Source organism: Candoia aspera, chromosome 3 (genome assembly GCF_035149785.1).
Source record: "Candoia aspera isolate rCanAsp1 chromosome 3, rCanAsp1.hap2, whole genome shotgun sequence".
Lineage (NCBI taxonomy): Eukaryota > Metazoa > Chordata > Lepidosauria > Squamata > Boidae > Candoia > Candoia aspera.
Genome location: NC_086155.1, coordinates 27,518,492 through 27,531,343, shown reverse-complemented (window position 1 = coordinate 27,531,343; position 12,852 = coordinate 27,518,492). Strand labels below are relative to the sequence as shown.

Here is a 12,852-nt window from a genome sequence, read left to right as displayed (position 1 = left end):
AGAAACAGTGCCCTTGTACCTTGCCTGCCCAAAACAGGCAGTAACAAAACCATTGCATGCTCAGTCTTAGTCCTTGAATATAAATTCTCACAAAACACCACAACTCAGTAAAATACAAAGCTAGCTTGTCTAAAGGAATTTATCAGTGAGAACTTGCAGAAAGGCAATGTGCCTACTTTTTTTTTCCCAACAAGAAAGATGTGAAGTCCATGATTACTGGCTCTTAAACTCTGCAACTATTATAGACTGCATTATGAACTCTTATAATGCTACAGAAGACACACCTTTTTACCAAACTAGACCTCTCACAATCTGATTTTCATAACTGCCTTTGATTCTTGTTATGGGAAGTCTGATTATAAAGTTAGGCCCTACAGACTGGGTAATAGCCTATCAGATTCCTCCTTCCATCTCCCACCCACAATCTGAATTGGAAACAGTTAATTCAAGGAGCAAGAATCTAATTGCTCTGATTTATATGGTGTGTTAGAAGGAAGATTAAATACAAATTCCAGTGAGTACCTTACTTTCAAATGAGACCATATAGAAGCAATTGAGAGTGGCAGTTCTTGTCCACTTCTTTCTGCTTCTTCTGTGAGGGCTGGAAGCATGCTTCTTTTGTGAAGGAGAAGCAGCCTGCATGTGCTCACTCTCTTGACAGCAGCCAGTATGAGAAGATGTATGTTCTTCAAAAGGAGGAATCATATTGTCCATGAATTTTTATTTTTGACTCTATATCTAGCTGATTTATTCTGTGCATCTAGGTTAAACTGTGCTGTTTTGGGCTACCATATTTCTTTGAAAGGAATTCAGATGGATCCAGCTATGATAGAATCCATTCTTTCTTGGAGGCCCCACATCCAAGTGTCTGGGTTATACATCTGGGCCTTTGACCATAACAAACATTACAAGAACATCTGGGTCATACAGCAGCTTTGGGATCTTTGCCAATTTTTACAATACATTTATTCCTAAATTTGTTGCCATGTCCACATCACTGAATCTTATTATCAAGAAGTTTCCCTTTAAGTGAGATTTCAATGTCCAATAAAGCTTTCTTCAGCAAAAAAAAACCATTCACCCTGCAGCCCATGCTCCCTTGTACAGATCCATCATCGCCTAATTGTACAGGCTGATGCTTCTGATTCCAAACTGGAAGCTGTGCTTCTATAGTCTGCTCCAGAATTTGAGGACAACCTCTTCCTTGGACATTCTCTTCTGGGCAACTTCTTCCAGCCAAAAGGAACTACAGTGCTTTTACAAGAGTCTTTTGGCCATCAAGGAAGCTTTGCAGAATTGGCTCCATAAAGATATGGAAAACCCAACAGAAATCTGTTCTGACTACAAGAATTTGTAATACAAACTGCTTACAGGTAAGCCCAATATTTTTCCCATTTTAATTCTCTCACGTTCTTAATTCCTTCCTACTATCCAGTGTTAGAAGAATGGAGGAGCAGAGAAGCATGAAAGGGAGGGAATATTATTAGCTTCAGTCAAAGAATTAATGGCAATGGAAGGAGGAACACCATTGCCTCCATCCGTCCACAATTAGGAGGAGGAATAGGGAGAAACACCTGACACCTGCAGAATGGTGCAGCTGAATGAAAACATACCAAAAGGTGATGCAAGGTGGGAACCAGAGATTCCTAGGCTAGAAATAAGCATTATGTAAACATCTTTCAGATGCTTCCCAAGGCCATAAAAAGACCAACCTTTTCAACTTAGGGCAGGAGGAAAAAGTCTAAACTCTCGAGTAGATATGTGTTTGTATATGTATAGGCTCTAACATTTTTGTACTGCAATATGCAATCAATTGTTGTTTTTAAGTCTTCCATCTTGTCTGCAGTAAAGATTCGATCTTGCTGAGTCATGTCTGAGAGTCTTCTGCCAAGTGAAGCCAAGGGGTTAAGTGTGGGAAAAGCTGTGATTTACCATCAAGCCCTGGCAAGTACTGACAAGTACTATAAATTTGGAGTAGGTGGGGTACTTTTAACTGCATTTTCTCTGAGTCAGAATTGTAACTTTTCAGCACTCTTGTAAAGTAATGCAGTATGAAAATAATGTAATATGAGCATCACTCAGAACATTAATCAGAGAATACACTTGACACAAACCAGAACTGCAAATCAAGATATAACTAATCTCAGTGGTTAATTTATAACACTCTGGGATGAACACTTTTCAAAAGTGTAACTCTAAGTATGGTTTGTGGTTTTGTAATAATGATGGAAAATCTGTCATGCATGTTCAGAAGCAAATTTCCTATCTATATTTCAGGACTGAGTTTTGCCATGTTAGTCCTGTGACTAGAAAACATCATCTCAAACTTAGTTTCTCAATCTCTGGTCTCCACTTCCTCTTCCTTTTTCAGTATTTCAAATCATATATTTTAAACAAGGAGGAAGCTTTACCCACACAAACTAAAGCAGGCATGTCTATGCTAAAGATGGATGAGACACTTAAGGCTCACACAGAATTAACTCGGAAATAGCTTGATCTATTTCCTTTGGCTCCTTTCTTTTCCAAACAAAGTGAATTGGATAGCTGGACATGCCAACTATTTGACAGTCAAAGATCACATCCTTCCAGACATAAGCTTTCCTAGCCAGGCCTTTTGCAATCATCTTCTGGAGAGATAGGAAATGAAAAAGGCCTACCTGTATATTTGCATTTATCTATGAAATCTCTACTTATCAAATCCCTAGGTATAACGTATGTATGTATGTATGTATGTATGTATGTATGTATTTTAATTTTGAGGTTGCCATAGCACCTCTGGGCAGCTTACAGATAGAAATTTTAAAAAATCCAAAACATATCAAGAAGAAGAAGAAAAAGATTACCAGAGACCCCAAAAGCCAATCAGCCAGTAACCAACCTGGGAGAACAACCAGGTCTTAAGCAGTTTGTGGAAAGTCAGAAAGGCGGGCAAAGTATGAATATCTGGGGAGATATCATTCTACAGAGCAGGGCCCATCATGGAGAGCCATCACCATGCTTCCTAGATCCCATAAGATGACATTGTTTAATTGATGTCACCTGAACTAGTGGAAACATGGAGACAGGTGGTCCCTCAAGTAACCAGGCCCTACAGCATGCAGAGCTTTACAGGTGATAACCAGCACCTTGATTTGCACTCAGAAACCAACTGGAAATCAGGGCAGCTCACAAAGCAGTGGGGACACGTGCATATAGCACAACACATCTGTCACTGCACATGCCACTGCATTCTGAACCAGCAGTAGCTTCCAAGTGGTTTTCAAGGACAGTGCCATGTAGGCAGCATTACAAATGACACCTCTGTGTACAGAGGAGAGACTTTCTCTAAGAGGTACATAGAATGTTCCAAGGAAAATTATTGGAAGAAGGGAGGCTCTTGTCCACAAACACCCTTTGGGCCAAGAGGGTCCTGAGTTAACCTGAGTATTTTTTCTAGTTGCATCTATCAAAGGCTGCTGGACTCCTGGATGTCTTTGTCAATTTCATGTAGGTGGGAAAAGACTTGGCTGGACTTTCCTGGGTGGATTTTAACCTGAAAAGGATTTTGGAGTTTATAGTGCTGACTTCTTCCTTGAGAAAATCCTTAATAATCCTTAAAAATCCTTTATAATCCTTATAAAATCTACTTGAACACAGATATGGTAGCCAGAATTTTCTATGACAGAAAATATAAGGAGCATTATTGATCCATTCCCTTACCTGAAATTCATCTTTTATCTGGCTGGAATTTGTCTGTGGATCCAGTCTGCTGATGTTGTAGTATATAGATCTGAATTCACAAACAGGAATGGCGGTGTTGCCACAAAGGCACGCTTCCAGAATGGCATCATGAACAAAGACATACTGCTCCTACATATCAAAAAAGTTAATTACTCATCACTGTCAGGGTCTTCAGAAGCAACTGTAATGCTTCTCACTTTAATGAAACTTCCAAGAACTTAGAGTATTCAGGTCAAAAGAAAACAAAAGTGTACAATGTGAGACATGCTTACATTTTACCATTGGATGTACATGGAAAAGAAGGAAAGTTTTTTTCTCCCTGGACAAATTAAATCCAGAGCAAGCATATGTTACTGTATGGATGATGCATATATTATAAGAAGTATCAGCATTTCAGTAGATAAAAACTGTTGAAGATGAGCTTATTTTGCTTAGATATTAACCCATTTTATCATCATAATTGATTGTGTCTAGTCTACAGAGCCATCTACCTTCATGCCATTTAACACTGTTTACATGCTAGAATAAATGCTAGGTCCAAATCCTCAATATTTTAAATGAACATAGACTTTGATTCCATGAAATATTCTAACCATAAAATACTCTGTCTAGTTTTATTGTTTGTTAAGTGGACTGGGTTAGTTTACTCATTAATGTAATCAATCATTTGCCAGCAGGAAAATGAAGGCAATCACAGTTCCCTGATCAATAAATATCTCTGAATGAACCTGTACTAGAAGATCATAAGTACTCTTTATTTATTGATTGACTGGATGATTGATTGTATTTCTAGGCTGCCCAACTCCAAAAGGACTTTGGACAGTTTCACAGGTTGAAAGAATCAACATAATTTAAAATTCTAAAGTTGATTCTAAAGATTACCTTCAACCACTCAATCTCATAAAATAACCTCTTAACCAACTGAGTTATAGAATTTACTGGAATCTAAGGGTTGCTAGAGAAATCGAAGGAAGTTGCCTATGGTGCTGGTTGTATTTCAGCTCATGGAAACTGATGTGGGCTAACTATTTCAACTGAGAATAGACTATGAATATGACACCAGTCATTATAAATCATGCTTTTTAAATCTGGTGGTGAATATAGGTTTTATTCCTGTATGAATCATGCCTTTTTATAAGTGGCATTTGGAAAAGATAACTTTTCCATAAAGTACTAGCCACCACTGTTTCTGTAAGTACTTGTAGTAAAAATAATGTTTTGTGTATCTCTAAGTAAGCTAACATAACTTACTAAAATTAAGCTACTGTGCAGACAATATTTTGCAATATCCCATATCTTCACAAGTTTGTCTTTTATTCCATTAAATAATTTGCATCCATCTGGAAGTGCTGAGCTTTTGCTTGGGAATAGGCTGGGGGAAGAAAAAAAAAGGATACCTCTGTCTGCACCAAGTTAACCCTCTGGGATCGCAACTCCCGCACACAATTAAATATATCCACCACACCTTCGTTCTCTGCCATGTCAAGCATGATGTCAATGGCAATAAAGCACCCTGTCCTCCCGGCACCAGCACTGAAAGAGAGAAGGAAACCAGAACAAGGATCTAGTCAGTGGACCATGGAAAGACATAGCATTCAGTATGTGTTTGTGTGTGGGGAGGGGTGAAAATGCAGCTGTCTTCTTTCGTTAGTCCCTCTTTGCCACAAAGGTCTGAGCCTTACTGCCTATTTCAGCTTCTCTTTGGGAATGGCAAAGCTACAAAATCAAGAAAAAAGGAAGTAAGGGAGGTACTGAGAGCAAGAGACAAGACAGAAAATAAAAATACCAGCCTTGGGACTAGGCTTTCTCTTAAATGAAAAGTGACACAGGTATATATCTCCAGGCCAATGAACAATAAATACATAACTCAGTTTTGGTTTTGGTTTTTTTTAGGCAGGAGGAAAGAGAGATGAGCTCCATCTTTTGGAAGACATAGAAAGAGTCCTCCTTTCACTTTGTTTTAAGCAAATTTCTTGTTTCTTCAGAAGGGATACGTCTAAAAATATCTGCGTATTTCCTCCTGCACTTTGGTCCATGAAGATTAGGCAGATCATCTGGGTGGAAGGTAAATTAAAGCCTGATCTCAAAATGTTTCAATGCAAGCTTCTCACCATTCTGAAAATCTAGATATTAAAATTTCTCCCCTATAAACTATGCACGTGTTACCCACAGTAGTCTCAATTCTGTAAAGATGACCAGGGCATTTGCAGTTCTTCTGAGTGTCATACTCTTTCAGGAATGGGTCTTCTGCAGAAGTACTGGACCAACCAGGGTTTCTCAACCTTGGCAAATAAAGACATGTGGACTTCAACTCCCAGAATTCCCTGAGACCAACTTTATCTGGCATACAGGGAATCCAATTCGCACACTGAATGTTGTGCTAGCAAATAAGAAGGGAGGGCAGAGAAAGGACTCTTCTGCAAACCTGAAAATAATGTGTGAAGGACGAGGCTGGGCTAGAACTTTTCCCCTGATGTCCTAATTTTGTAATTCAAGTTTTTTTATTTATATACTACATCTTCCACAAATAATTTTTGTTCACACAATCAACTTTGAATTTATCAAAATCACATTAACTCAACCAGAGTTCATTTAAAGCATATTTGAATTTAAGTGCCAGACAAAAAACTGCAGATAATTGTGTTGGTAATTTAAAATCCCACAATCCAAAGGGATGCAAGAGGTCAATGCTGCAAAGTTACTAATGGTGTAGTTTGATTCTTGGGGACATAAAGTAGGAATTCTGCATATATTTTATTGCTTAAATTGTTGTATTCCTAAAAATACTGTAACTCAGGGTGACAATAAATTATTCCATGAATAAAACCCAAATTAACACTTTGGCCATTTTAAAAATTGCCCTATTTAATATGAAATCCCCTATTCAAGGACTGATACATGGGACATGGTACTGGGATTAGCTGGGATCTACCGATACATCACCGGTAGGTGCTGAAGCAGATTACAAGTATCCATTGACTGCTGTTATGGGACAATTGATGACAGAAGAAAGGAGAATTCCTGCATTTCCAATAAAGGGGCAATTCAGTCATCACTGTGCATATGAATGTTTGCTGACCTTCAAGTCCTCCAAGTTAAGGTCAGCAGTCTGTACCACAGAAAATTAATCTTCTCAAATTGCATCTTTGCATGAGACTAAGTATTTCCACTGCTTCTACCAGAACTTTCACCTGTCATGGTTCCTGTTCCAATGTTCCTGCAAACATCATAACATGTTCCCATGCCATGCTGGTGCTGACACATGTTGCTGTATGGGAGGGGGCTGCCTCCGTTCTTTATACCAGGCGCTGATGCGAGGAGTCAGGAATGTGTGTTTGGGTTATCTTGCCTGGTCAAGGACATTTTCCCGAAGACCGGCAGGAACCGTTAGGAGCACCTGCAAGGAATGGACTTGTACTGACTCTGGGGGGAGGGACTGGGAACTGCCTAGGCTTTTATTGAGTGAAATCCTGCACTTTTACTGATCTCAACTTCGCGTGTGATCCTGCATACTATTCATTATTAAATCAGATATCCATGAAAGCCTTGTGTGAGTCTGATAGTGATTTTGAATAGGCAATCCTTACATCCCCCCTGATTGACTCACAATGGCAGCCAGGGAGTCCCACTAGAAAATCATTTAGAGTAGAGTAGAGTAGAATAAACTTTTATTGTCATTTCACTATACACCAAGTGTACATTAAAATGAAATTTCATTGCAATTGGCTCAAGCAATAAAATAAGAATACCATAATTACTAAATATGTTATATATATTCTTTACTGATTCCCCTCTTCTAATCTTTATCCCTAATAAATATCAGTCCTACACACAGTATGTGTACCCATGGAATGAGAAGGGATTATTAAGATTTCAGGAGTCTAATAGTCCAGGGGACAAAACTGTTGCCTAATCTAGCCATTCTACATTGAATGCAGCAGAACCTTTTCCCAGAGGGTAACAAGGAGAACAAGCCTTGATGGGGGTAGAAGGGGTTACTGACAATATTTCGGGCTCTGGATAGACAGCATGTATGTGCTATATCCTGAATGAGAGGAAGTGAAATCCCAATTATCTTCTCTGCTGCCCTCACCACCCTCTGCACAGACTTCTCATCCGAGGCACTACAGCCTCCAAACCAGACAGAAATACAGTTGGTCAATACACTCTCTATAGTGTCTCTATAGAAAGTAAGAAGGATGGGAGGTGGAAAATGTGCTTTCCTCATCCGGTGCAAAAAATACAAATGCTGCTATGCTCATTTTACCAAAGATGCAGTATTAAGAGACCAAGTCAAACTATTCATTATCTGAACCCCCAGATACCTGATGCTACTAACGGACTCCACAGCTATGTCATTAATAAAGAGTGGTGTATGGCTAGGCCGGTTCTTTCTGAAGTCAATAATAATCTCCTTGATTTTTTCAACATTTAGAACGAGGCTATTTCTATTATTTCACATTCTATTTCTGCTATGCACAGTTGTTCAGGTGGGACAGAAAAAATGTGATTTCCCTCTAAATACAAATAATCTTCCATGTCTCTTTTCTTCCACTCTGAAATACCATTCTGCAAAGATGGAAGAACATACAATGTCCTTTCCAGGGTTTGATGAAAGTGCAGCTAAAAGAAACACTGCAAAATCCAGGAGATGTAAATGGACTATGAATTACCAACCAGATTAAACTAGAGCTAGGAAGGGATTATTGGTATCTACCTAATGAATGTATGGCATTTCCCTAAAAATTTGAGATGAAAATAATCTGATGATCTATAGATGACATCCTGAATTTTTGCAGCCCTGACCTGGTAGCCCTAATTACCCAGGGAAGCATTTAGGGAGAATTTAGCCATCACTACTATGAGCTGTTAAAACAGGTCATGTCACTAGAAGGAAAAATAATAAAACTTAGACTAAGTTATTTCAGTCATATCTTGAGATTTACATTGTTGAAGAAAGACGTTATGCTTGGAACGGTCAGTGGCAAGAGACGAGGATGTCAAAGAATGCGTTGGTTGGATGTAATCAAGGCAGACACAGCCCAAAATATAAAGCAACTGAAAGAAGCTGTACAAGATCAGAAATCATGGAGAGAGCTGGCTTATGGAATCACCAAGGGTCGGATACGACTGAATGGATAATTCGATTTGATACTATGAGCTGGTATTTAAACACTTATAAATAAGGTTAGGCATTGTCATTTGGTCATTTGAAATTAAGAGCAAACAACTTCAGGTTTATTCAGAACATTCATTGGGATCAGGATTTAGTTGTCTACCTGCTTTTAGAAAAGTATTTGTAATACATAATATGCTTTAAATGCTTTGCTACAATAGAAAATGCTTTGATCAGATTTGCACTTTGAACATGATACTGAACTGGCAATTGAAAGTAATTACTGCTTAGAACTTACCTGAAACACAGTAGTTACAATACCCCACTCAGGAAGACACTGAGCTATACCCAATCTAGTCTACTGCATAGCAGTCAAATGTTATGTACCTACCAAAAACTGTATACCTATGTTTACGACGGAACCATGAAACAATTATTCTTCCATTTGCTTGGGAGAAACTACATTTTTGTGAAACAGATTAATCGGCAATGGAGCTAATAAGAGAAACAAATGCAGTTGATATATATAGAGGATTTGTTGTATGGCAAGGTTTTGGATGATACAACATTCATTCTATCTAGGATAGTGGAATGCCTGTTAAGCTTAAGGGAAATAAGCAGCACTGGAGGAAATGGATGAAAGGACATGACAGATGGAAACAAAGTTTGTACCTGCAATGCACAACAATAGGCCCTGCATCTGGTGGGTTGAGAAACTTCACTTGTCGAACAAAGCCCAAGAGACCTGTAGCATAACAAGGAACCCCATGGTCTGGCCAGCTAGTGAAGTGGAACTGACGAATCTCTCGAATCTCATGGTAGCCTTTCTGAGAAGGATATATAATAAAAAAATCTATTCTCTTTCATAACAATTACTACTACTTAATTATTAGTTGTTTGTCATTCTCCAGCCATTTTACAACTTCCTTATGTTGATGCTAGATTTACCCAGAATAAAATCAGTCTAAATGTAAAATCCCACCTTCCCCAGAAAAAAAACCTGCTTTTATTATCATATTCATGGGGAACCTAAAACAATCATGCAATTTTGAAGATAAACTGTTTGGAAAAAAATACATATTTCCTTCAGATAAATATCTAGTTGCATCTCCAAATATTTCATGTATACTTTTTTCTTTCCTGAAAATGCAGAGTTAAAAGGTATATATTTATTCTCTCTCTCTCTCTCTCTCTCTCTCTCTCTCATGTTCATACACAAGTTGGATGATTCTAATGAAAGAACAGATTTCAAGTATCATGAATTCATTTCAAGAAAGTGCCATGCAATTATCTTCTATCATTCCTTGAACAAAGGTTGCAGAAGAACCTGTGCATCAGTAAACAATCATAACTTTGCCTCATTAAAGCTGGCAAAGTGATGAAGGGCTTGAATGTTTGTCACATACAGAATTATAATAAAACTTGCAGTATATGATGGATAAATACTGTATCTTAGCACTAAGCAGCAGCAAACTAGTTTTTTAAAAAGTAGAAGTATCCCACTTACTTCAAAAATAGAAGTCCTAAGGGACTTGTGGGCTTGTCTACGCTAGATAAGGTCAAGGAAATATTGGACAGGAATTTGGCAGCCTCTTTGAGGTCTATGATTCTACTTACCACTGGCATGAATTCCTTGTCTTTCTAGTCTATGGGAAGTCATTAAGCTATACATGAAAGTTGTTGTTTTGTATCTGTAGTGGCAATGCAGAAGACCATTGTATTTCGAGGATTTTATGTCACATCTTTTAGTTTCTTCTTCATATTAAGAAGTTTAGAGTTCATTCTGAGCTATGTTTAACCTGCTTGTTTTTCACTCTTGCTTGAAAAGGGGGGAGAAGAGAAAACCCCAAGATTGTTTATGTTGGCACTAGCTTATCTGTATAGCTCCCCAGGCTCTTGGATTATGTCATAAACAGGTGTCCCAGACCGTGGGACCTATCCAGTCAAGGTCAGATCCTGCAGTCTCAGTATCATGGAAACAGGGTCACAAGGTTTTAGGGCCAGACTTTGATAAAAACCTTAGGATTGCCTCTTGAGTTTGGAGCTTGGCCACAGACCCTGGTACCGGCTGCTGTGTGCAAAACTGGCTTGAGAAGCTTCTGCACAGACTTAGGGCTGGGTGCTGTGGAAATTGAACTGTCCTGGAGTATCTCCGCTGTCGTTATTAAGGGGCTCCTGACAGTCGATGGGAGATCGGGTATCACCTTGCTTGGTATGTTAGGATTTTTCCTTGTGCTATGCTTTCTATGTTTCTGTTTAATCTCCATAAATTGTGTTTCTGTTTAAATCTGCTTGAGTTAATAATAAAGCTTAAAAACTCTTTATTCACTAGTGTGCTTATTGTCTCTGCAGCTAAAAGAACCAATTGTCTGGGCACCTGATCATTCACTGGACATTTGGCAGAACAGTATCAGAGGTGTTGTCTTGATTTTGGAGATAATACATAGCCATATAGTTTTATCCTCCATGTCTCTGTCTAATATACTATGCTAAAGCGTATACTGATGATTCCATTTTGACCATCATATTTCTTAATGAAACATGGAAAGAAATGGACATACTGGAAAACAAATTAGCTGATGAGGAAGGGAGGCCAATATATCCTTACTTTTTGGACTGTAAAAGTACGTATGACATATTCTGCCAATGGTTCTGTCTCAATTAAGGTCACTTTGATATCTCCATAGACTTCTGTGTCATCAGGCCAGTATCTGACACACTTCACCTATGGGGGGGAAAATCACAAAAGTGAAAATTAATGTACAGTATGATATTTAACTGCAAGTCTTTGTTCAGCAGGTCTACAAAAGAGCCTAAAATGAACATTCCTGCTAAAGAAGAAATAAAAAGGACACTGAATTGCATAGGACCTCTCATGTACATGGCTTTCTTCATCAGTTATCAGGAACTTGGATGTAGAACAATAAGCATTGATGTAACTTAGTTGTTTTGGTATATGTGTTTGACATAGGAAACCCATCTGTTTATGGGATTTTTTTTTTCAGCCCACATTTGCAGTACTACACTTTGAATTAGACTAGCAATGTACTTATATGGAAACATAATGATACATATATGAATATTGTTATAGGAACATATAACATTATGATTGCAGTAGTATTTGTCAACCAATTTGCAAACAGCCAAAGTTACTATCCTAACAGTATTTATCATTCATTTATGATCTATATTAGAATTGAGAAAATGATAGCATAAAATACTGTTCATTCACTGAATAATTAGTTCTGATTTTTACTGTAGGTAAAGTCAGGAAAGATAGAAGGAATCTAAGGAATCTAAACTTGTCAGATCTGAGTTCTGTACACAATGAAATTCAAACAATGTGGGGGAAAAGATAACATCAGAAAAGTTGGGTGAAAAAGAAAGAAGGTGGGGGAAGGAAATGGACAACTAACACATGGTAATTGTATAAAATTGCTGCTTTTATAAGCTCTAGCTAGATAAAGAGCTTTTTTTTATTATTGATAGGTTATGCGCCATCAAGTCAGTGTCAACTCTTAGCATATATTCACCCTTCTCTGGAATGATCTGGACAGACCTTCTGCAGGATGATCTGTCACCAACCTGGCTCTTCAAATCTCCCGATGGTGTACCTCTGGCTGCTGTAATTGAGTCCATCCACCTTGTTCCTCGTCATTCTTTTCTTCTTTTTCCTTCTATCTTTCCCAGCATTATGGAATTCTCAAGGGAGCTGGTCTTTGCATAATGTATCCAAATTATGGTAGTTTGAACCTGGTCATTTGTGCCTCAAATGAAAATTCTCGGTTGATTTGTTCTGGGATCCATTTGTCTGTTTTCCTGGCTATTTATGGTATTCTTGAGAATCTTCTCCAACACCATAAAACATCAATATTCTTTTTATCCTGCTTTTTCAAAGTCCAACTTTGACATCCATAGAGTGTCATAGGAAAACCATTGCCTGCATGATTCTGATCTTTATAGGCATAGACACATTAGAGCATATAAATATCAATTCCATGGCTTTCATTCCTACT

The 12,852-nt window shown here is 38.1% G+C and overlaps 1 protein-coding gene across 1 annotated transcript in view; it reads right to left on the bottom strand.

Annotated features, from left to right (window-relative positions):
* The window catches only part of PTPRT (protein tyrosine phosphatase receptor type T), a 761,196-nt gene that overhangs the window by 17,598 nt on the left and 730,746 nt on the right, over window positions 1-12,852 (bottom strand). The window contains exons 25-28 of the mRNA XM_063297181.1: window positions 11,445-11,561; window positions 9,509-9,663; window positions 5,118-5,253; window positions 3,700-3,849 (exon numbers count right to left, since the gene is read on the bottom strand). Coding sequence (XP_063153251.1) covers window positions 3,700-3,849; window positions 5,118-5,253; window positions 9,509-9,663; window positions 11,445-11,561 — 558 coding nt within the window. The remainder of the gene's footprint in view (window positions 1-3,699; window positions 3,850-5,117; window positions 5,254-9,508; window positions 9,664-11,444; window positions 11,562-12,852) is intronic.